This window comes from Rhinatrema bivittatum, chromosome 3, assembly GCF_901001135.1.
Source record: "Rhinatrema bivittatum chromosome 3, aRhiBiv1.1, whole genome shotgun sequence".
Classification (NCBI taxonomy): domain Eukaryota; kingdom Metazoa; phylum Chordata; class Amphibia; order Gymnophiona; family Rhinatrematidae; genus Rhinatrema; species Rhinatrema bivittatum.
Window position 1 is genome coordinate 88,614,347 of NC_042617.1, and position 26,058 is coordinate 88,640,404.

Below are 26,058 nucleotides of genomic sequence, written 5' to 3' on the forward strand. Positions count from 1 at the left end.
CAAAAACTTGAAATATCACATTTATATAAGTATTCAGACCCTTTGCTCTGACACTCAGTTGAGGTCATTTCCATTAATCATCCTTGATGTTTTTCCAACTTGATTGAAGTCCACCTGTGATAAATTCAATTAATTGGACACGATTTGGAAAGACACACACCTTTCTATATAAGGTCCCACAGCTGACAGAGTATGTTAGAGCAAAATCACAGCTATGAAGCTTCATAGATCTGGCGAAGGGTACAAAAAATTGCTCTAGCATTGAAGGTCCTGAAGAACATAGTGGCCGCTATCATTCTTAAATGGAAAAAGTTTGGAACCACCAGGACTCTTCATAGAGCTGGCTACCCACCCAAACTGAGCAATTGGGGGAGAAAGGCCTTGGTCAGGGAGGTGACTAAGAACCTGATGGCCATTCTAACAGAGCTCCAGAGTTTTGCTGTGGAGATGGGAGAAACTTCCAGAAGGACAGCCATCTCTGCAGCACTCCTCCAAGTTTTTATGGTAGAGTGGCCAATAAGCCACTCCTCAGTAAAAGGTGCATGACAGCCTGCTTGGAGTTTTCCTTAAGGCACTTAAAAGGACTCTCAGAAAATAAGAAACCAGATTCTCTGGTCTGATGAAACAGACTGAACTCTTTGGCCTGAATGCCAAGCATCATGCCTGGAGAAAATAGGACACCATTCGTCACCTAGCAAATACCATCCCTACAGTGAAGCATGGTGGTGGCAGCAGCATGCTGTGGGGATGTAGTCAACTACAGGAACAGGGAGACTAACTAGGATAGAGGGAAAGATTAATGGAGCAAAGTATAGAAAGATTCTTGATTTAAATCTGCACTCTGGACCTCACACTGGGGTGAGGATTCACCTTCTACCAGGACAACGACTTTAAGCATACAGCCAAGACAAAGTAGCAGTGGCTACAGCACAACTCTGTGAATGTGCTGAGTGGCCTAGCCAGAGCCCAGATTTGAACCCAAACATCTCTAGAGAGACCTGAAAATAGCTGTGCATCAACACTCCCCATCCAACCTGATAGAAGAATGTTAGAAAATACCTAAATCCAGATATGCCAAGATTGTAGCGGCATACCCATGGAAACTTGATACTTTAAGGTACCTTTTACAGCAATTACAGTATTGGGTAAAGAGTCTGAATACTTATGTACATGTGATATTTCAGTTTTGTTTTGTGTTTTAATTAATTTGCACAAATTTCTACAAATCTGATTTTGCTTGTCATTATGGGGTATTGTGTGTAGCTTGAGGAGGGGAAAAAAAGCATAATATCCATTTTAGTGTGACCAGAAGCTGTCTACCACTAGTTGTCCCTAGGTCCCAGTCTTGATATTTCAGACCATGGGAGCCTTCCATCCCCTTCAGCCTCCTCATTCCAGGAGAGCTGGGATTGGTTGCCTTTGACTATTTAACCAATCCCAGCTCTGCCATTTTGCAAGTCAAACTAATTTTAGTTTTTGGTTAGAGACAGAGCAGAAAGGATGTCTGGGTTTTCCTTCCTGGTGAGGCCTCCCTGCCTCATCAGGCTTTTTGCTTTTTGAAGTGGGCCTATTCTGTGCACTCCCTGCCAGAGGGCTCTATCTGTTATCAGTTGCAGTGAGGAAACATTTTGCCGGAACCCCTGTAGGATTCCTGTTTCAGGGCTGAAGACCAATGAGCCCATTCACTCCCTGAATGTGGCAAGCACCTGTGACAGACTTGGCAGCATGAGACATTTGATGGCCAGAAGAAACCTATTTTTGGAAAGGGACTGTTTAAACCTTGCTCCTATGGGGAAATAAATCCTCGCTGGCTTTACTCAGAGGACAGGGGCTGAAGATCAGTGAGCCCATTCACCCTTTGAATGTGGCAAGCACCTGTGATAGAGCACTAGTCAAGGAAGATTTTGAATTAAAAAATGTATTCCCTTTTTTGTTGTGAGTTTTTTTTTTTTTAGTCACTCCTCCTTGCTGGGAGCCAGGCTGGAATAGCAGGAACCTGATCATAAAGACTTTTCAACACGAGGAGTCTCCATTTAAAACCACTAAAGGAGGCAAGTAAGATCTGGGGACCTCCATCTGGATCTGCTCCTATATGAGACCAGGACACAGGGCTGGGTATTCAGGACTGAGATGGAGACTCGAGTAAAGACTGGGGTTTTTTTTGTGGTAGGAGACCCCTGATATAGGAATCCTAGTAGGCTGCTGGGAGAGCTTTTGTGCACATTTTCATCCCCACGGGAAGCTCTGCTCAATATGTTGAAGTAAAGGACATCTACCCAGAGGGAACACTCATACCAAATTCATCTGTAACTTCATATTTATGGATAAAATGGACTTTAATTTTGATTTTAACAAATCAGTAAAATTATGATTTAACACCCTGCCTAGTTTGTCCCAGCATCTCCCTCCAGGGGATGTTGCAGCTATCAAGAAATACAGGGATGTGCATGCTGTCTGGGCCATAAATGAAAGTTTTCCCCCATAAAAAGAATCCACCTCTAGGATAGAGAGCACAGGATATGGGAGGAATGCTAGCCGGAGCAGCCCCTGAAGCAAAGTAAATGTTTGTGTGCCCTTGGGGTAAACACCCTATTTAGGTTACATTAGAATAAGGCTGTAACATAACAAACATGTGGATAAAGGTGAACCGGTAGATGTAGTGTATTTGGATTTTCAGAAGGCGTTTGACAAAGTCCCTCATGAGAGGCTTCTATGAAAACTAAAAAGTCATGGGATAGGAGGCGATGTCAGTTCGTGGATTACAAACTGGTTAAAAAACAGGAAACAGAGAGTAGGATTAAATAATCTATTTTTCAGTGGAAAAGGGTAAACAGTGGAGTGCCTCAGGGATCTGTACTTGGACCGGTGCTTTTTAATATATATATAAATGATCTGGAAAGGAATACGACGAGTGAGGCTATCAAATGTGCGGATGATACAAAATTATTCAGAGTAGTTAAATCACAAGCAGACTGTGATACATTACATGAGGACCTTGCAAGACTGAAAGATTGGGCATCCAAATGGCAAATGAAATTTAATGTGGACAAGTGCAAGGTGTTGCATTATAGGGAAAAATAACCCTTGCTGTAGTTACACGATGTTAGATTCCATATTAGGAGCTACCACCCAGGAAAAAGATCTAGGCATCATAGTGGATAATACTTTAAAATTTTCAGCTCAGTGTGCTGCAGCAGTCAAAAAAGCAAACAGAATGTTAGGAATTATTAGAAAGGGAATGGTTAATAGAACGGAAAATGTCATAATGCCTCTATATCGCTCCATGGTGAGACCGCACCTTGAATACTGTGTACAATTCTGGTCGCCGCATCTCAAAAAAGATATAGTTGCGATTGGAGCAGGTACGGAGAAGGGCAACCAAAATGATAAAAGGGATGGAACAGCTCCCTTATGAGGAAAGGCTGAAGAGGTTAGGTCTGTTCAGCTTGGAGAAGAGACAGCTGAGTGGGGGATATGATAGAGGTCTTTAAGATCATGAGAGGTCTTGAACGAGTAGATGTGACTCTGTTATTTACACTTTTGAATAATAGGACTAGGGGGCATTCCATGAAGTTAGTAAGTAGCACATTTAAGACTAAACGGAGAAAATTCTTTTTCACTCAACGCACAATAAAGCTCTGGAATTTGTTGCCAGAGGATGTGGTTAGTGCAATTAGTGTAGCTGGGTTCAAAAAAGGTTTGGATACGTTCTTGGAGTAGAAGTCCATTAACGGCTATTAATCAAGTTTACTTAGGGAATATCCATTGCTATTAATTGCATCAGTAGCATGGGATCTTCTTAGTGTTTGGGTAATTGCCAGGTTCTTGTGGCCTGGTTTGGCCTCTGTTGGAAACAGAGTACCCTTGGTCTGACCCAGCATGGCAATTTCTTATGTTCTAAAATGTGGAAAAAATGAAGGGGTCTGAATAGTTTCTGAATGCACTGTAACTCATACTACTCTGGGTATGTGGGAGGCCTTACATGGTTTTGTGCAGGGCACATATGGATATACAAAAATGAACTAGATGTAAAGCAAGACAGCTTCACAGTTTACAATTTCAACTTAATTATTTAACTGTGTTGCTAAGTTCAAATTATTTGAAAGTACAAACAAATTGTGCCACTGTAATGTTTAGGACATGCTATTTTTAAATGTGGAGGGACGCTTTAGTTTATTATTGGGTAGGAGGAAAGAGACTAACTTTCATGGAAAATAATTTTGACTATCACAAACCAGTGGTAGTAGCTCTTTGTGTAAATGCCAGACTTTTTAAATTCAAAGAAAAGTGTTAGCACACAGCTAGTCTGGAGTGTGAAATGATCTATGCTGGCATTGAAGGCCTTGCATTTTTCTAGTGGGTGGTGGTTTCAAAGTGAAAACAAAATTCTTGAATCTAGAAGCTCGCAGAATGATTTGTTAAATTTAGGTAACTTTTAGTTACTTCAATGTTAAGAGTACTAGTTCACAAGTTTGTCAGTCTCAGTAATACCTGCCTCTGCCATTCGAAACGGAGCATTTATATATAAAATGTAGTAGATTTAAACAGTTACTGTCAGTGCTCACAAATGTTAATCATTAATCTGTGTTGGTAGGATGGGCATGACATAATGGTGGATCTGAAGTTTTATTTTCTGAGTTTTCAGCTGCAGGCTGAGACTGATTTTTTTTTCTCTCGTCTGTCCTGTCAGATGTCATGTGTAGGCAGATTCAGTGAACTCTGCTGGTTATCAGACTGTGGAGGGTTCTGTTCAGTTTTCCTTGTGCAGCAAGCACCGCTTGGGTCTGACTCAGTGCAAAGTACACACACGGGCTAAATGCCAGAATGTTTTATATATATCTATATAATCTATTGATATATAGATCTATAGATATAGATAAATATTAATAAAAAAAAAGAACCGTAAAGACAATTGAAGAATGTTTGCATTTTAATGTGCTGGTAATCTGAGACTTTTCCGTTACATGAGGCTTCTAACAAAAGGTTGTAATTCCACCAGCTTTACTTAGGGAGGTACCATCCTACCCATAGCATTTATGGGTGCTTCCAATTTGTTCCTGTTAGGGGCTGTGCTTCCCGCTTTTGATTTAAATGGCTGGAATAAACTGTAGTATCATTAAATGTAGTGGAATAGTAGCTACATTAGGTGGTCGTTTTGTTTCATTCCATGCTTCCTTCTCCCCCTTTCTGACTATGGTACAGCCTTTCCTTCCTCTACAATGCCTTATGCTAATCAAGTGACATCATCACTAAATACACAGTGAGTGGCTAGTGATTAAATTACAAGCCAGCAGAAAGGTTGGAAGAGGTGTGCTGCTCCTGGAAGGGAGGCGGAGGGCATGCCTGCATTCCTCTTCTCAGAGCATGCTTTGAAAGCTTGTTTTAATTTCAGGTTTTGTTTTACTTTTAGAAGTGGTTAGGTTAGTTTTGGAAGTCACTGGAGCCCAGTAAACTGCATGCTGAGGCCCCCACGCTGGTCAGGTTTGGATCCGTTACAGAGAGCTTTGCCATCAGCCCACGGAGCTGGATTTTGAACCGAAGCTATATTTACTTAAGGTTCAGCCAAGTATTTTCACTGGGCAATGAAGCCGCTTTTCTGAGGAGGCTGGAGTTTGACCAGTATATATTGGAGCACTTTGTATCTTTTGCAAATTTTGTCATAAATGGAATTACAAAGAACATCCAGTATGCCAGGGCCGCTGGCCCTCGGATACACAGCTCAGGTGCCATATAATTACAATCAGTTAGAGGGAAGATTCAAACAACTGCAGGGTAAGTTCCAGCATTTCCTTAGTTCTAATACTGCAAACTGTTTTGTTCTTTTTAAACAGTTTTTATTCTCTGTGAATTTATTATGTAGTAGAAACTATTTTCTTTTCAGAAAATGTTTATTAGAATACATTTGTAAATATTGCACTAAGATAATGCATGGTACATACAGAATAAACAACTCCATTTTCCCTCCTGTACTATAGCCTTGAATGTGATAACAGGGACTATCCCAGATTCAGTCCTTTTTAACAATAGCAAATGGGGGAGGAGGGAGTGGTCTTTGTTAAGCGTCCCTGCAATTTACAGGTTTGAGTAATGGAGTTTTCAATCATAGGAATTGCATCAGTTGGATGAACTAGCAAAGCATTCAGTATGTTCCTTGTAATATTTAACAATACAGTTTGGAAGAGTATGAGTTTAATAGTATTTGCCCTTTTAGTGAGAAAATTTAACTATTTCCTTCCAAATAACTTTTTTCCTGTAGTTTTTATACCTCTGCAAGTTTGTATTTAAATTGATAAGTTACTGTCATGTAAATTATGCATCACAGCTCATTAGTTATGGATACCTATGGCAGAAAAACCTTTACAAATGCGATATGGGCAACCCTCCCCCCCCCCCAAAAACTACACCTCAATTAAGTGCAGTTAGTTTCTGAAGTATTGTGTAGGGAAACTAGGCATACTACTTTGCTACCAGGCTTATTTGGATAGAAGTCCCAGTAGCAAAATAGTGTGCACAGTTCTGCATGATTTAGTGCATTGGCCTTGTGTGAAAACAGGAGTGAATTCTTAAAAAAAAATAAAAAATAAAAATTTTCCACGATCTTAGTGTAATATTTCACTTGCTCTGAGAACAGAACTTGTTCTAGTTCCTGTGCCTAAAATTAATATAATATAATTATTCCCTCATTCATGGGAATCCTTTTTCTACTGTAGGTTCCATATCTATCAAAATTTTAAGAAATATGAAGTCATCAGTCCACTGAATCCTTGTCTCACTAGTTTGTTAAAATGGGTTTGAATGGCACTTCCTTATATTTAGCAGATATGTAAATTTCTCTTCAATCAGGTCTATATCCTGGCTCTCTAAAACAAGTGACTATTTCTCCCATACCCAAAAAAGTCAGCAGATCCTTTAGATCTTACAAATTATAGACTTAACCATGGCAAAAATCATAAAATCAGTTGTATTATTTCAGCTCACTGAATACTTAAATGAAAATCAGTATGGCTTTAGACAAGGCCACAACATTGAAACACTGCCATTACCATATTTAGACACTGTTTTAAGAGGTTTTTATATAAATGATTACATTCTAGTACTACTGGATATTTCAGCAGCCTTTGACACCTTCTTAGTCCATGACATTTTATTAACCAGACTGGAAGTTTATAGGCATCACTGGTACAGATCTTCTATGGTTCACCTTCTTTTTTCTTCATAATTGTTCACAACAAATCAGAATTGGCACTTTCAAATCCAAATGGTTTAAGATGGTGTTCCATGAGGATCAGTCCTCTCAGCATTACTATTTAATATTTACCATCTACCTTTGTCATCTTTTGGCCAGATTTGGCGTGAACTTCAACATTTACGCCGATGATAATTCAGTTTTGTATTCCCTATAATTCATCTTAGAGAGAGACCCTAGCTCTTCTAATACTATATATTAATGTTGTGAAAACTTGGCTATTGCACAGTAAATTAAAATTGAATATGGAAAAAACTGACCTATTTCTCTCTACAATAATACTTGTAGTAATAAGTAATCCTGGCCATCCTCCACTAGCCTCATTAACTATTGATGGTATTAATATTCCTGTTTCAAAGAAATCTTGCAATCTAGGTGTAACTCTTGACACTAAATTAACTATGCACCCTCACATTTCTGAAGTAGTCAATACCTTGTTTTATAAACTACACCTACTCAAAAGATTGAAGCCATTACTGAGCAAGTATGACTTTAGAATAGTTTTACAGGCCTTAATACGTACTAAACTTGATTACTGTAATGCCCTGTACTTGGCCTTGCCTGCCTACATAACCCGACCCTTGCAGTTCGTTCAAAATTCAGATGCCCATCTCAACTAATGTTAAATACTGGAGTCATATATCACCTGCCCTGGCCTCATTACACTGGCTACCTGTTCACTTTCATATTCTATATAAATCATATTTAAACTTATCCATGATGAATCTTCTACAAGACAAATGCGTTTGCTTGATTAAAAACTTATTGGATGCCCCCACAATGAAAATTGCCAGGCTTGTCATTACTAGAAAGAGGGCTTTTTCTGTGGCCGGTCCTTTACTTGGAATGCTTTTCCTGAATCTTTAGGTGTTTGCACAGATCTAGCTGCATTAAAACGCAGCGGAAAAAACATTTTTATTTAAGAAGGCTTTTGATATTGAATTATCATAGTACATACTTGCACAACCTATGCTAAACATTTATTTCCTGAAAGCACCTCACTCCCAAACCTTAAGATGTTTTCATAGACAGTTATGTTTTGGTTTTTTAGATAGCAGTATTCATTTTTGCTGTACTATCTATATTATATTATTTTGCTTTTTTTTAATGTTTCTTAACTTATTTGCTTATGTATGTAACTATGTAAACGGTTACGATCAATTCTGGAGAAGGCGGTATATTAAAACTTTAAAAATAATAAAGTAGTAGTGCCATGCTGGATCAGACCAAAGTCCAAGTCCAGCATTCTGTCGCTGACAGTATTTGATCCATTTCTTGCATCTCACTTCCAGGGATAAGCTCTAGTTTTCCCATGTCTACCTGGGTAATAACTGTTAATAGTTTCCATCAGGAACTTGTTTAAACTTCTTTTGACCCCCACTGTGTTAGTTGCCTTGTCCAAGTCCTCTGGCAACAGATTCCATAGCTTGATTGTTCATTGTGTGAAAAAGTACTTCCAATTTGTTTTAAATCTGCCAGTTTCCAATTTTGCTAGTGTTTTGAAAGGGTAAATAACCATTTCCTATTGACATTCTTCACCATGATTTTATAAATTTCAGTTATATCCCCTCCGTCCTCTCTTTTCCAAGCTAAAGAGCCATAATCTGTTTAGACTCTCCATTAGGGAGGTTTTCATCCCCTTTATAATTTTTGTTGCCCTTCTCTGTACCTTAACTATGTCTGCTACATCTTTTTTGAAATGGGACAACCAGAACTGCACACCATACTGAAGGTGCGGTCACATCATATACAAAGGTATTAGGATATTCTCAGTTTTGTTCTCTATTCCTTTTCAAATAATTTCTAACATTCTATTTGCCTTTTTGACTGCTACAGCACACTGAACCAAAGATTTCAAGGTATTGTCCACAAGGACTCAGAGGTCATTTTTTTCTGGGTGGTGACTCCTAATATGAAACCCAGCATTTTGTACCTGTAGCTGAGATTTTTTCCTACCTGCATTACTTTGTACCTATCCACATTAAATTACAACTACTATTTAGAAGCCCAGTCTCCTAATCTCACAAGGTCTGCACAATTGGCTGCTGTTTCAATGACTGAAAATTTTATATCTGCAAATTTGGTCACTTCAAGGATCCCCTAGTAGTAGAAAGCATTAGTGTTACAGGTTATGGTAATGCTAGCCTGACTTTCTTCCCTTCATAAAAGGCCATCCATGGCTTGAAAAGCATAAAGAGCCCCTTCAGCATAAGAATAGTTCTCCCCACCAAGTATGAGCATGGGCCCTCTAGCATAGTACTGATGACAGAAAAAAGACCAAACATCCAGTCTGCCCAGCAAGTTTAAGGTAGTAACTGCAGATTACCCCAAGTCTATGTTAAGAGTTGGGGGTAACCCCCTACTCACCCACTATGAACACAGCTCTCTTCCTAGAATGAGCACCCCTCCACCAATTTTATCTGCCCTGTCATCAGTATAATTTGTATCCTGGTATCAGTGTCTCATTGGTTGTTATTCTTCCACTAGATCTCCAAGATGCTGCGTAGGTGTATATCTTCCTTTAGTGTCATATATTCTGACTCTCCAGTCTTATTTTTCAGACTTCTGAAATTTGCAGATAGACATTTAAATGTAGTTTTATTTGTATTTCAGTTTATATGTACTCTCAACCTGTTTATTATCAGATGATATAGGCAGTTTGAAGTCATTTTTATCAACCACCTCTCTATTGGGTCATTCTAAATTGGCTTGCCAGTTTGCTTTGAAGATACCTCCTTGAGAACCATGTGCTGTTGAGTGACTGTCTGCTGTTCCCCATGATCTAGTTTAAAAGCTATTCTATCTCCTTTTTAAAAGTTTGCACCAACAGCCTGTTTTCATTCTGGTTAAAATGGAGCCCATCTCATTGAACTAGCCTCTCCCTTCCCCAGAATGTTCCTCAGTTCCCAACAAACCCAAAACCCTTTTTCCTGCACCATTTGTTTTATCCACACATTGAGACTCGAGCTTGGCCTGCTTCTAGGATTCTGTAAGTGGAATTGGGAACATTTCTAAGAATGAAATCCAGAACTTCCATGGTTGCAGTTTCCTACCTAAGGGTCTGATTCATTAAGGCTTTTATCCCATTTTGTATCTATGGGGAAAAACCCTTAGTGAATCAGGTACTAAGAGCCTAAATTTAGCCTCTAGAGCCTCCCACCTGCATACTCCTGGGGGAATTCTGCGCAAACAAAATTTAAAATTCTGCAAACTTTATATTGGTCAAAATAACACAATTTACATGGACAGCTTTTAAGTAATTACATTTTAAATTATACAGAAAAAAGTTATTAAAGATGCAGAATTTTAAATATTTTGAGCAGGAATTTCCCCAGAAATTCACAGTAAGTGTTTCTTCCACTCGCTTTCCCCTACTCCCCTGGTCACTTTGCCCTCTCAGGCCCCCAACTCCTCCACCTGCCAGTATCTTTCCCCTCCACCTCTATTGCCAGTCAGTTTGACCCGTTCTCAGTACTGCCCCTCACACAGGGCTCCCTCTATCCCTCCCTCCCTCTCTCTAGTACACATACACACAACCTCATTTAGGCTCCCTCACTCTCTCGCGCACACACACATCCCCAGGGTCCCTCCCTCTTGCATACCACCCACACCAAGCTCCTTTTCGCTCACACATACATCCTCACACAGGCTACCTATGTCTCTGTCTCATGCACCCCTTCACACAGGCTCTGTCTACACATACACAATCCCTTCACACAGGTTAGCACCCTCACATCCAACGATCCCTTTTTCGTACACACGAATGCCCCAATCTCTCTCACACATACACACTCCTTCACAATCTCCTCATATAGGCTCCCTCTCTCTGGCACCCACACTCAAGCATCCCCCCCCTTGCTCTTTCACCTCCCATTCTCTCATACCCCCTCCCCTTTCTCACACCCCTCTCCTCTCACCGGAGCTTTCATCTTCGCCGTGAACAGCGCTCTGGGGCCTTCATCTTCGCACGCTTCATTCGCAGCATGCTGGGGTCTCCTCTGCCATTTTCTGTGCAGAATTTGGCAGTTCTGTGTGGGGGGGAATTCTGCACAAATTCTGCGCTCCGCAGTAGCGCAGAATTCCCCCAGGACTACTTCTGCATCTTCCCAAGTCTTTAGTACTTACGTGTATCATGACAACCACATCCTTCCCAGCACTTTCTAAAATCTTATTTAGATGCCATGTGAGGTCCACCAATTTTGCATTAGGCAGGCAAGTTACCACCAGCCACCCAACTAAACGTTCCTAACTTTCCAGCGTCTGACCTAACTCTTTCCTCCTGGGCCTGGACCCCTGCAGACACATCCTCGATGCAAGAGGATAAAGCATCACCTGGAGGCAGGTCTTGGCTACAAGATCATTTACTGCCATACCAATATGATGGTCCCCTGCCAGGTGAACTTGCTTCTCCACAGCAGCACAGTGGCTGCTAGACTAGAGTGGGGACTACTCTGTGATGTTCCTAAAGGTCTCCTCTATATACATTTGTGCTTATAAGTTTACATACCCTTGACAGAATTTATAAGATGTATAACATTTTAAGAAAACATGAGTGATCAGACAAAACAAATGGCTGTTATTTTTAATGTTTCAAATTAAACAATTTTATGCATCACAGAATAGCACAATCATTAAACCATAGCAATAAAGGAAATACAATGGTTCTGTTCAAAACTTTGCATACCCTTGAATTTTTGGGCTGTTAATAATAAGGGTGGTTATCTACACCTGTGCCTTGTTTGATTGTAATTGATGTCTGTGTTTAAATAGGCATTGAGTTTCTTAGTTTTTGAGAAATCCTTGTGCATTTCATCCGGGGCTGCCCTGACTTTGATTACTGAAGCATGGGGAAAGCAGAAGAACTGTCAAAGGATCTGGGAGCAAAAGTAGTTCAACTTTATAAATCAGGACAAGGATATAAAAGATATCCAAAGATTTGAAAATGCCAATCAGTACTGTTCAAACTCTGATCAAGAAGTGGAAAATTATGAGTTTGGTTAATACCAAGCCAGACCAAGAAAGATTTCAGACACAACTGCCAGGAAAATTTGTTGGGATGCAAAGAAAAACCCACAAGCAACTTCTACTGAAATACAGGCTTCTCTGAAACAAAGAAACAGTGGCGTGGGTATTTTAGCAGCACAATAAAGGAGATTCTTGAACAAAAATGAGCTGCATGGTAGAGTTGCCAGAAAAAAAGGCATTGCTAATCCATTGGCACAAAACAGCCCACTTACAATATGCCACACAGCACCTAGAGAAGCCTCAAAACTTCTGGAACTAAATCATTTAGAGTGATGAGACTAAAATTGAAGTTTATGATCCCAACCATAAAAGCTATGTTTGGTGAAGAGTCAAGACCATCCCTACTGTGAAGCATGGAGATGGATCTCTTCTGTTTTGGGGGGCAGTGCGAGCTACAGTGGCACACGGAATCTAGTCAAACTTTATGGCAGGAAGAATGCAGCATCTTATCAGAAAATATTGGAGGAGAATTTGCATTCATCAGCAAGGAAGCTGCGCAGGGGTGCACTTGGACTTTTAAACATGACAGTGATCCTAAACTTAAAGCCAAGTCTACCATTCAGTGGCTGCAACAGAAGAAAAATGAAGGTTCTGGATTGGCCATCAGTTTCCTGACCTCAACATCAGTGAGCCACTTTGCGGAGAACGCGAAATATGCAGTTTATGCTAGACAATCAGAGACTAAAGGATCTGGAGGCTTTTTGCCAAGAGGAATGGGCAGTTTTACCAATGAGAAAATAAAGGGCCTCATTCACAACTATCACAAAAGACTGCATGCAGTCATTGATGCAAAAGAAGGTAATACATGATATTAAGAACCAAAGGTATGTAAACTTTTTGAACAGGACCACTTTATTATTTCCTTTATTGCTATGGTTTGTTTAATGATTGTGCTGTTCTGTGATGCATAAAATAATTTAATTTGAAACACATTGAAAATAGATGTATTATGTCTAATCACTCATGTTATCTTAAAATACTACACATCTTACAGATTCTGCCAGGCGTATGTAAATTTATGAGCACAACTGCACCTCTGTCTGCTTCACACCTCCAGGTCTGCTACTCTGGCCTCCAGAGATCGGACACATTTATTTTTATTTAAACATTTTATATATCAACAGTCATTGGGAACATCACATCGGTTTACTTATAACATAATGTAGCAACAGGCTTTACAATAAACACTGATCTGGGAAATTGAGACTAAGAGCTATAAAGGCAAAAAGGGTAACCATGTATGGGGGGCAGAAAATATTCAAACAAAAGGATAACCTGAAGAATTATTTACAATCACAGTTAGACACTAAGACCAGAGTGAGTTAATTATGTTCGGAGTAGATCACTGGTTGTATTGACAGAAAATTATATACACGGCTGATGTGACGAAGTGAGTACTTAAGCTAAGAGCAGGGTATCCAGAGACTGTACACTATGGAGAGAACATATTTTTCCTCCCCCTCCTGGACAACAAATAACAAACAAAAGCATGGCCTGGAAGTTATTTACGTTTAAAGTGGATTGCTATGCTCTGAGGGAGTTAAGGATATTTAGCATTGGGGCCGATGCAATAAATTAGCATAGAAAGTGGATGCTGAACAGTCAGTGCCCGCTTTCTTAATGCGCCCCATGCAGTATTTAAATTAGGGGGTCTTGTTAGCAAGTAGGCGCTAGGGTCGCTTGCGAGACCCTAGCACCTCCTTGCTAACGAGAACCCGATCAGTTTTAGTGACTTGGCCGTCTGCTGGCAAGGAAAACAGACGCCAATTTTATCGGCGTAAATTTTCCTGACCGGCGGACGGTTGTCACGAAACAAACGCCGATAGACCCGGTGTCTGTTTTCCTTACTGGTGGACGGCAGATTCATGAAAACAGATGCTGGGTTTATCAGTGTCTGTTTTTGTGACTCGGCCGTCCGCCAGTAAGGGAAACCGATGTCTGTTTTCGTGATGGCTGTCTGCTTGTAAAGAAAACAGATGCCGAGGGTTCAGAAAGCGTTAATAGATGACAGTTAAATGTGCGTCCGAGTCACACATTTTTTTTTTTCACATCGGGAGTGAATGCCTGATAGCCTCATTCACATGCATTTGCATGTGATCGCTATTAGATTCACTCCGCGTTGGACACGCGTTGAATATGCACTAATACCCTTATTGCATTAGTGGATTGATTAGCGCCTATTCAACCCGCTCTCGACTGCGGGTTAACAGTGCGCTCTGCTGAGTGCACTGTATTGCATTGACCCATTCTCTGAGAGCTAGGAGCTCTTTGCATCAGGTGAACACATGCACCCTCTCACCAATGAATAGATAATCATATATTGGGCACTCAGTGCAATAGACTGGATAGCCCCATCTCACTGCTGGGCTTCTGTCTTCATCTTAATTTGTAAAGTAGATAAGTCTTAAAGGCTGATTAAGGAGCAGGTATGTCTCAATTTAAGAATTGTTAAACGTTTAGGGTTTTTAAATTTATTAGGTGTCTTTTCAAATCTAGTTTTTAAAATTGATAACTAGGTGATTGATATTAGTGAGTAACCAGCAACAGGACTAAAATTAGTCCATCCTAGGTGGGGGTGATCTATATATTAAAAAAAATGGGATGGGTCAGAAGGTGGGAATCAAAGTAGTATCTACTTGCCCAGCAACCAGTACTTTCACCTTGTCAGATCAGAATTCTGACATTGGCAAACAAAATGCCATGTTGCGTTAGCACAGAGAATCAGTCTTTTTTCCGCCCATACAAAACAATTCTAATAGTAGCAAACAAACACTATCTTACTAGTGTGTGTTATTTTTAAAAGTCTTTCAGCTTAGTAAATTTTAGTGTGTATATTTATTTGAAATATTTATTATGCACTTAAATTCAAAAACTGTTTGACATAATTTGAAAAGTAACTTATTCTTCACCTCCACACTCAATCTAAAATGAGCAATATCCCTGATTAATCAGAAGGTGCATGGTGATGTCTCATAAGAGTTTTTGTTCAGTACCCATGGATGCCACAAATATTCTTTCGTTTGAAAAGGGGAAGAATCTTGAGTGAGTCAGAACACTAACATCTTCTCCCAATTGTTCAAACACCTTAAAGGCCAGTATCACATTTACTGGGTACCAGGCTGGGTCTGGTATGAAAAGTTTTTAAATGTTAGGAAGTTAAATTTTTGACCTTTTGTAGGCCCTATGAAAAAGCATAATTCTGAACACCAGCACTGGGGAAACATTTTTCAATACTATGGGGTAGATTTTAAAAGAAGCGCACGCGGCCTACGTGTGCGCGTGCTACCCGATGCGCGCACATATACGCCCAATTTTGTAGCAGGCACACGCATGTTATAAAATCGGGGGTCGGCGCGCGCAAGGGGGTGCACAGTTATGCACCTTGCGCGTGCCGAGCCACGCTGCCTTCCCCTGTTCTCTCCCAGGCCACTCTGAAATCGGAGCGGCCTGGAAGGGAACTTCCCTTCCCCCTAACCTGACCTACCCCCCCCCCCCCTTTGTTACCTTTTGCGCCTGCCTCCGGCACGCGATCATCCAACACAGTGGCAATGGCCGCTCTGTAGGAGGCCTCTGGCCCCAGACCACCCCTTTTGTAAATCCCTGGGACTTACACGAGTCGCTGGGCCTTTTTAAAATAGGCCTGGCGTGCGTAAGACAGGTTACGTAAGTTTTTAAAAATCCGGCCCTATGTGTTTTCAAGTCTACCACGTTGATGTGATAAATTAAAAAGTCTTAAAGTGTAGAATTTCATTTTTAAAGAAAAAAGTGTTTAATGTATTATATAAGATGGTGATAGTATATGAGACAATTTTTAGTGGGTTTTTTTTTTTTTGAGAGTTTAATCTTTGTGTGTTGAAATCATAGCTCTTCAAGAATTCATTGTTAGTCTGTTTACTTGAGATTAGGATGAGGCTAGGGGCAAAGAGATGGATTGTTTATAGGTTTCTCTTTATTGATATACTAATTCTTGTACTTTTTCAACATTCATATGTAGTTTTGAACAAGAATATTTTCAGATTTGGAGAAAAATCATTTAACAATTTTCTCTAGTCCCTTCAAAGCATGGGTAATGAAAAATGGCAATTTATTAGCAGCATGCTGGGAGGAGTCTTTCAGCCATTTACCCGTAACAAAAGGCTATTTATTCTTCTTGCAGAGGAGGAAGGCAGCTTGTAAAGTAATACTGACACTGATCTGGCGTTGGGTGGGGCTTGAATGCAGGAAAAACATTTTTAAATTGTAACTCTGGTAGCTGATAACATTTTATAGTAGTGTAAAACATTAACCTATAGGATTCAGCAGTTCATGGTAGTTTATCTTCATCTTAGTCACTGTTTTGCATTTAGATAGGATGGGAGATTTGTTTTTGTTTTATTAAAGGTGTAGTATTCCAGTTTAGTCCTCCCCCTCAAAATATTTCCTAATTTTTAAAATATTGTGGCTTCTATGGTCTTAACCCCAATGGCTGTTTTTGAGCTTCCACTATAGTTTAATACCAGTACTGATGGATTTGAAAAGTTTCTTTAAAACATGTGTTCCCTGTACGTACCTGGATCAGTCCAGACAGTGGGTTATATCCCCCGACCAGCAGATGGAGTCAGAACAGAGTTTGAGAGCGTCAGCATATAGAGTAGTGCACCCTCTGCTGGAGCTCAGTATTCTTCTGACTCCAGCAGATGAGAGTGGGGGGATCCACTAGCTCCCCCAGTTTGACAGGGTTTCTTCATTTTTGGTTATTTCTTTCTTTTTATCCACAGTATTTCCCCTGTCTTATGTTTCTTCTTCATTTTTGGAACCTTAAATTAAAAAAAATAAAAAAATGACACTTCAATTTTTGAGGCGGTGTGTGTGTCTGTGGCTCTGCCTTCTCTATTCTGTACTCCTTTCCTCTTCCGTTGGGGTAAGTGGAAGTTTTTTTTTTTTAGTTTCTTTCTCCACAGGTTTGCTTCTTTTTGGTGGTGCCCCGTGGATGCCAGTGGTTCCGGCCGCTCCACGCGTCGTTTGTGGGTCCTGCGGTTCGCAAGCTCCGCCTGCGGGTGTGTGCTCAACTGAAACGGGGGGTTTTCCCCCGCAGTTCCTGGACCCCTTTGGCGGGTTGTTAGGGCCATTCCAGGGCCCCCCCGCGGCACTAGCTCGTTTTCCCCCCCCCCCCCCCACCCCCCCCCCCCCGAGGCTTTTTTTCCCGGTGCTGACATGTCGCGGTCCTCGAGGTGTGAGGCCTGCGGCGAACCGGGAATCAATTTCTGAGGGAGGGGCTTTGTGAGCGGTGCTTCCTCCTCCCCGACGGGGAAGGCACCCTGCAGTCCTCCAGTGCGATTTCGGACCTGCCGCCTCCTCAGCCCGGGCGGCGCGGGCTGGCCACGACGCCGCCTTTGGCGGGAACGGTGGCCACTTTAGGGGGACAGTGTGAGACGGACTCGCTCCCAGATGCAGACAGGATTGGTTGCACTGGCTCTCAACAGGCTTTGCCCCCGGCGGGGAGTTTGCCCGACCGGGGCTCCCAGGACGGTCCCCCCCCCAGGGATTCCAATCAGCTCCCCGTTTTTCTCACCTGATTTTATTCTGGCAATGCACATGGCTTATTTGCAGGGTATGGGAGCGCAGGCGCCAAATCCCCTGGGGGCCCCTCCCCCAAGGTTCTTAAACTTGCTGTTGGTCTCACCGCCTTGCCCGTTATGCCTGGATCCCTGCCGGGTCCCTCTCCCGTGCCACCCCGGCGTACCACGGGGGCGGCTTCGCCGGTGAGAGACGACTCTCCGGCACCCCCGGAGGCGCATCCGGATGGACATACGGAGGGGGACGACCCTCGAGCCCTACGGATTTTTCAAAAAGAAGAGCTGGATGAACTCATCCACCATATTATTCAGGAGCTGGACCTCGACCCACCTCCAGATCAGCCGATCCCTGTGGCTCCTGCCGTCGCCACCTCTTCTCGCAAAGGGGATCCAGTACTTGCCGCCCTCCGTCCTAGGGCAAGGGCTTTCCCTATCCATGAGTCCTTCCTACAGCTTCTCACCAGGGAGTGGGACACTCCCGAGGCGTCCTTGAAGGTCACACGTGCCATGGAAAAGCTATACCCGCTCCCTGAGGATTTTTTGGATCTTATCAAGGTGCCCAAGGTGGATTCGCGGTGTCGGCAGTGACCCAAGAGGACGACCATCCCGGTCACGGGTGGAACGGCCCTGCGGGATACGCGAGACCATAAACTAGAAACCTTCCTCAAGAGGGTCTTCGAAGTCTCTGCCCTAGGTATGCGGGCCGTGATGTGCAGTTCGCTCGCGCAAAGGGCCAGCTTACTCTGGGTACAGCAGCTTCTCACCTCTCAGGAGTTGCCCCCCGAAGAGGCCGCCCAGGCGGACCGTCTGGAATCTGCCATAGCATACGGGGCGGACGCCTTGTATGATCTTTCGCGTAATGGCGCGGTCCATGGTTTCGGTTGTAGCAGCCCGACTGCTCTTGTGGCTTCGCAACTGGGCGGCGGATGCTTCCTCCAAGTCGAGCCTTGGCTCCCTCCCCTTTCGGGGAAGTTTTTATTTGGAGAGGACCTGGATCAGATCATCAAGTCACTGGGGGAAAAAAATTCGGTGCATCTGCTGCCGGAGGATAGACAGCGTTCCTTCAGGTCATTTTCTTCCGGTAGAACCAGGGCCAGGCACAGCGACGTTATAGGTCTTACCGGCAGTCCGGTTCCCGGACACAGCCGACAAGATCCCCAGCCTTGGTCTCGTTCCTTTCGTGGGCGGAGGCCCGCGAGAGAGGGTCCAGGGCAGGGAAATCCGCCCACAAAGTCCTCCCAATGATGCCAAAGAAGCCCACTTCTCTCCTCCCTGGATCGGAGGCCGCCTCATGGACTTCTACGAGGAGTGGGCAGTTATCTCCACGGACCAGTGGGTGCTGGACACCATAAGAGACGGTTACGCCTTGGAGTTTGTCCGCCCCCCGAGGGACCGTTCATCTTTTTCCCCCTGCGGTTCGGATCTCAAGAGGATAGCGGTTCAACAAACACTAGACCGACTGCAGGAAATAGGGGCCATAGTTCCCGTCCCCTTCGACGTGGGCTTGGGCCACTATTCCATTCACTTCATCGTTCCCAAAAAGGACGGTTCCTTTCGGCCCATCCTGGACTTGAAGGAGGTAAACAAGGCCCACAGGGTCAGCCGGTTCTGCATGGAGACTCTTCGATCAGTGATTGCCGCAGTGCACAAGGGAGAATTCCTTGCTTCACTGGATCTCTCGGAAGCATACTTGCACATTCCCATCCTGCCGGCTCACCGGCGGTATCTTCGCTTCAAGATTCTCGGTCAACACTTTCAGTTCAAGGCGCTTCCCTTCGGTTTGGCGACCGCACCTCAGACCTTCACAAAGATCATGGTAGTGGTGGCGGCGGCCCTCCGCAAGGAGGGTATCCTAGTACATCCGTACCTAGACGACTGGCTGATTCGAGCGAAGTCCTTCTCACATGGTCAGACCTCAGTGGCCAGAGTAGTACAATTCCTACGCTCTCTGGGCTGGGTGGTGAACCTTCCAAAGAGTTCCCTTGTGCCCTCGCAACACCTGGATTTCTTAGGAGCGAGCTTCGATACCCGGCGGGGTATGGTGTTCCTGCGCCAGGACAAGGCGCAAGCCCTGAGGGAGCACGTGTCTTGGTTTTCGGCTTTGGAAGAACCAACCGCCTGGAATTATCTGCAGCTCCTGGGAATAATGGCCTCCACCATTGACATGGTACCCTGGGGGTTTGCACACCTGCGTCCACTGCAGGCGTCCCTACTATCCCGTTGGAAACCAGTCTCCCAGGAGTATCAGGTGATTCTGTCGCTTCCACCATTAGCCAGGAAAAGCCTGGATTGGTGGATTGTCCCCTCGCATCTGGCTCGGGGAGTCTCGCTCGAGGTTCCCAATTGGGTGGTGGTGACCACCGATGCCAGCCTCGCGGGATGGGGCGCCGTCTGCGAAAGAAGCGCCACGCAGGGGACTTGGACGCCAGAGGAGGCAAAGTGGCTGATCAGTCGCCTGGAAACGAGAGCCGTGCATTTCGCTCTCTAGCGTTTTCTTCCCCTGGTGCGACACAGAGAGGTGAGGATCCTCTCGGACAACGCCACCACCGTGGCCTACATCAATCGTCGAGGGGGGACAAGAAGCAAGCATGTCTTCCTCGAGTCAACTCCCCTGATGGAGTGGGCGGAGAGCAATCTCGTCCGGATAGCGGCCTCTCACATCGCCGGGGTGTACAACGTTCAGGCGGACTTCCTGAGTCGTCAACAGCTAGACCCCGGCGAGTGGGCTCTCTCCGAGGCAATGCATCTCATCGTCCGTCATTGGGGGACTCCACGCCTCGATCTAATGGCGACCTTTCTCAACGCCAAGGCTCCACGCTTCTTCAGCCGCAGGAGAGAGCGCGGCGTGGAGGGGGTGGATGGCCTCGCCCTTCCGTGGCCGTCGGATCAACTGCTCTGTGTTTCCTCCTTGGCCTCTGGTCGGCAAGGTTCTCCGCAGGTTGGAACATCATCGAGGAACTGTTAATTCTCGTCGCCCCAGAATGGCCCCGTCGGCCATGGTTCGCAGATCTACTTCAGATGACTGTGGACGGCCCACTTCGCCTGTCCCATCTTCCTCATCTTCTGCGTCAGGGGCCGGTATTTTTCGAGCAGGCAGAACTCTTCTGTCTTGCGGCCTGGCTTTTGAACGGCGCCGTCTCCGCCACAGAGGCTACCCGGAGACAGTGATCTCAACGATGCTTCGTTCCTGCAAGCCTTCGACCTCCGTCGCTTACGTTCGAGTTTGGAAGGTCTTCGAAGCCTGGTGCTCCGACCGCGGGGTCCAAACCATGGAGGCGACTGTCCCGCTGATCCTTCATTTCCTACAGGATGGTCTGGATAAGGGTCTCGCCTGTAATTCGCTCCGGGTTCAGGTGGCGGCCTTGAACCATTCTGCCAAATATTCACTTTATTCCATATTCATGTAAGCCTCTTTATTCAGTGGATGAAATGGCCACAACAGCTTTATTCGAACATACATGAAATGCAAAATATGTGCAACAAGATACTATAACCTTTCACTCTTCCCCCATTGGCAGGGAGTGAAAACATAAACCGTGCAACTTGAATCTTCCTAACTAATCCCTTAACTAATAAGGCCTGGCAGCATCCTGCTTCATGAATTTTGCCACTAAGGGTATGCAACAACCAGGGGCAGATTGCAGGAAAATATCAGCCATGGGGATTTTTTCAAAACCGGCCCCATGGGGTATCTGACACGCTCATGCATTTTCCTTGCAGCACGTCTACTCCCAAAAGCACACCAAGTCAACCCTGGAATCTGTCAGAATTGAGACATCTTTCCTAAACAAATAATAAGTTGAGCACATTCTATACCAGAAGTGAGCAGAGCTGCAGCCCCCTTTCCATCCATGCAAATTGGTTTGGCCCCTACACATCTGCTTACTAGGGACGTGAATCGTTTTTTGACTACTTAAAATATCGTCCGATATATTTTAAATCGTCAAAAATCGTTAGAGGCGATATTTAATAGGAATTCCCCCGATTTATCGTCAAAAATCGGGGGGAGGGGAAGGGGGAGGGCGGGAAAACCGGCACACTAAAACATCCCTAAAACCCACCCCGACCCTTTAAAATAAATCCCCCACCCTCCCGAACCCCCCCAAAATGTCTTAAATTACCTGGGGTCCAGTGGGGGGGGGGGGGGGTCCCGTTGTGATCTTCCACTCTCGGGCGTTGGGCGCGTTGATAGAAAATGGCGCTACCTATCCCAAGGCCACGCCCCTCTAGTGACGTCATCCAGGGGAGCCGGAACGCAGGATAAATTCGGGACAGGTGTGACCCTGAATCGGAGGCATTCGAGCGGAGAAACCTCTCCGAGGAGAGGAGAGGAGAGGCCAGAGGGGTTCTAGTCGCTGCGCTTGTTGTAACATCAAAAGCTGGTAACATCGGACTATCCCAAGGCCACGCCCCTCTAGTGACGTCATCCAGGGGAGCCGGAACGCCGGCGCGCGCCCCTTGGTAAGAATTTTTGTTTGGCATGTAAAATTGTTTCTATATGGGTAAGAAAAGGAAGGTTAAATTGTGGACTTCTTCGCCTGCTGTACAAGTGGCAAGGGGTCCCATAGATTCTCATGTAATAAGACGAGTGAGTCAATCTGCTCGTGAATCTATCCCTGATATATCCTTCTCTTCAGGTGCATCAGACAGCCCTGGCCAAGTGCAGCAATCTCAATCCTTGATGGATCTTCCTATCCAACCACCCCCAAATGTGCCACAAGCAGTTATTAATCCAACTGCGAGTGATATTCCCAACCCCATTCGGGGTAGTGAGGTAGAATCAGATGGGGATATGGTGAGCTTGGGACTACATAGTGTAGTTACAGAATCCATAGACCCACAAAATATTACATTGGGAGATGTTTGGAGAGCAATTACTGAACTTCAGAAGATAGTTTCTAACGCTATTAGTCAGAATAACAAAACCTCTGTCGAAATTAAAAATACTTTAGAAATACATGATTCTCGTTTAAAACAACTAGAGGAGATGGGGAAAAAACCATCAGTGCAAGTTTCATCTTTACAAGCTATAAATAATTCTCATATTAAAGATAGTTTGGTAACCCACAAGCAGATGGAGAATCTGGAAAATGAATTAAGAATTAAGAACTTAAGATTCCTGAATTTTCCTGTTACCAGACTCTTATCTGCGACTGAGTTATTTAAAAAATATTTAACGGAAGTTTTGTCAATATCGACAATAGACGATAAAAGTATATCAAAAATATATTATGTTATGAACACCAGATTAAGGAGCCAGGTGGGAAGGGGAAGGTATGGACCTAGTCCAGCAGCAGTCACCTAATTTAACATCCTTTTTGGAATCATCAATGGATGATATTCCACAAAGATCTACACTTTTGGTAACTTTGTGTAGAGAAAATGATAAGAATTTAATAATGCAAAAATATTTTAGGAATAAGGATTTCTTATTCTGCGGACAAAGGGTCCAGATATTTCCTGATGTGTCACGGCACACACAATTAAGGAGGAAACAATTTCTGAATATGAAGCCCAGAGTATTGACTCTGGAGCCACATTCTTTTTAAAATTTCCCTGCAAATGTGTGGTTGTCCTTCATAAGAATAAGTTTATTTTTCATGAACCCACCCACCTGGAAACCTTTCTGGAAGATAAAGAAAAAGGTTGAGATATAGGCTGTTTAAAAAAATATTCTCCCGTATGTAACGAGTATGTTGCAGTATATTTGTGTTGTTTTTTTTTTTTTTTACCTTTTAAATTCCTCTCATGTTGTGGACTAGGAGTTTTGATGCTAATAAGGATGTTAAGAGATTGTGGAAATATTGTTTCTTAGCATACAAAATTTGTTCTTTTGATTTTACAACTGTATTGTTTAAAATCTTTAATAAAGTATAAATTAAAAAAAAAAAAAAAAAAGAAATTGCCATGCTGGATCAGACCAAGGGTCCATCAAGCCCAGCATCCTGTTTCCAACAGAGGCCAAACCACAAGACCCTGGCAATTACCCAAACATCATTCCTGGATGCGGAAGAGGGCATCTGCCATCTACTCCAACCAGTTTACAAATCCTTTGATATGTACCTTGCATCTAAAGAATACACTCGCATACCCATCCACTCTTCGCACTGGTGCTACCTCTGCTTCCAGGTACAGAATGCTGCTGTTTGGCCTCCGTTTAGCCTGAGGGTCTTCATGAAATGCCTCACAATAATGGCAGCCCATCTCTCACCAGGGAGTACAAGTCTTCCTGTAATTGAATGATTGGTTTATCACAGTGAACTCAAGGGACAAAGTGCTCTGCTCTCTGTGCTTGACCATAATTCTTGTACACTGCTGAGGTTTCCTGGTCAACTTTGAGAAATCCAGCATGGAGCCCACTCAGACACTCATTCACTGGGGCTTATTTAAACTCAGTACAGGAAAGAACATGCCTGCCTCCCGACCAAGAGAACACAGTGATGTCATTTATCTGCTATTCCTCTTCTCCATACTCCATCTGCCAAATGGCTCCTGGTAGTCCTTGGTCACATGGCAACGGTAATCTATGTGCTTCTATTGACCCATCTTTGCTACTTCCAGCGGGATTTACCTACCCAGTTGGATCAACTAACGCAATCGTTGTCATCTCAAGTGCAAGTCATAGCAACCATGAAATGGGAATTTTGGTGGTGGCTACACCTGCAAGTGTTCAATGGCGGAGTTCCCTCTTCTCTTGTCCCCCCATCAAGAAGTTCTGGTAATGGATGTCTCTACCAAAGGGTGGGGAGTACACACCAGAATCCTTCAAACCCAAGGCTTCTGGCCTCTTCAAGAAGGCTGCTAACAAATCGATTTTCTAGAGTTTATGGCAATCAGATACTCTATCAACCTTTGCACATTCTTCTTCAAGGGAAGAGCATCCTGATTCATACAATCAGGTTGTAATGTAAGCAAGTAAAGAAGAATGGGATCATGGCCTCTCTGCCAGGAAGCCCTGAAGTTCTGCAATTAGGCGGAAAGAAATCAAGGTGTTCTACAGGCTACCCATCTGCCAAGCATCTCCAGCATGCTGGCAGATCAACTCAGCAGAATGTTTCAACCACACAATCAGTGGCCGACAAACTTTTTTTTTTATGTGGTCTACCATTGGTGGACCTAATCACATCCCAATAGAACACAAACTAAATCAGTTTTGCTCAGTTTAGCCAAGTGATTAGACTAACTCAAGGCGCGATTTCCCCCTTGATTGAGAACAAAGCATCATGTACGCTTTTTCACAGGTTACCACTTACTGCCAGAAGGTTCTTCAGGACAGCGCTAGTCTGATCTTTATAGACCCAGCATAGCCCAGACAGGTCTAGTATGTATATCATGTGCAACTTTCCAGCAATCCTCCCATACATCTGGGAACGGACCCTGCATTAATAACCTGGGAAGATGGAACATTGTACCATCCCAACCTTTCTGCTCTCAACTTGACAGCTTGGATGTTGAGTGCTCAGTGATCGCCGATCTCTACTTACTCGATGTTTTCCGTAGATAGCAGAATAAATTAGCCATAGAATACCCTCCCGCCTCCCTGGAGAGTCAACTATATAGCTAAACTAGCTCTGGTAGAGACTGAGGAAACTCATGAGGCAACACCCCTGCAGGAACTCAAATGTTCAGTAGAGCTCAAAGCTATACCAACTTGGATAGACGAGGGTGTTTGTCACCAGATAATATCAACCCCACATAGCTAATTCATCCTGTTATCTATAGAAAATAACATTTACAGTAAGCAAACTGGTCTTATTAGTAATATCTTAGGAACAATGAGGATTTGCCATAACAGTAATTAGACAAATTCAAAACTCGAGAGAAACTTGGCTTTCAACTCCCCCCAAACCTGCACACCCATGGGTTAGTTTCTTGGTAATCATAACATTTTTCTAACTGGTCTATATGCCTATCTCTTATGCTAACTCTTAGCAAACTTTAACATTCCTATAGCCTTGGCTATTTCTAAAAGTCTGATCCATTCAATTTTATTGTTCTGCTATTCTGCTTTTTCACTGCCACCAACTGGTCTGTCTTCACAGAGAAACCCCTCAAAGCACACCCTTATGCTGGCTCACTATCCAGTGGTGTCTGAGCATAATTGTTTTACATCCCTTCTTTTCCAAAGAGGTATTGCCTGCTGCCCCGATGAAAAACTTCCTCCCTTCTGAACCCTGCTTGTGATCCCCATTGCATCTGACTGTTAGGTGTATGGTGGATGGGTTTTTGTGT

At 43.5% G+C, this 26,058-nt stretch overlaps 1 protein-coding gene across 3 annotated transcripts in view; it reads left to right on the plus strand.

Moving 5' to 3' along the window:
- SPTBN1 (spectrin beta, non-erythrocytic 1) overlaps positions 1 to 26,058 on the plus strand; it is a 724,701-nt gene that overhangs the window by 215,141 nt on the left and 483,502 nt on the right. The window contains exon 1 of one of the 3 annotated variants that reach the window (XM_029593445.1): positions 5,296 to 5,772. The exons of the other annotated variants lie outside the window; for them this stretch is intronic. Coding sequence (XP_029449305.1) covers positions 5,664 to 5,772 — 109 coding nt within the window. The 5' untranslated portion in view covers positions 5,296 to 5,663. Of the gene's footprint in view, positions 1 to 5,295; positions 5,773 to 26,058 lie in introns of those variants that run through there. 3 annotated transcript variants of the gene reach the window in all.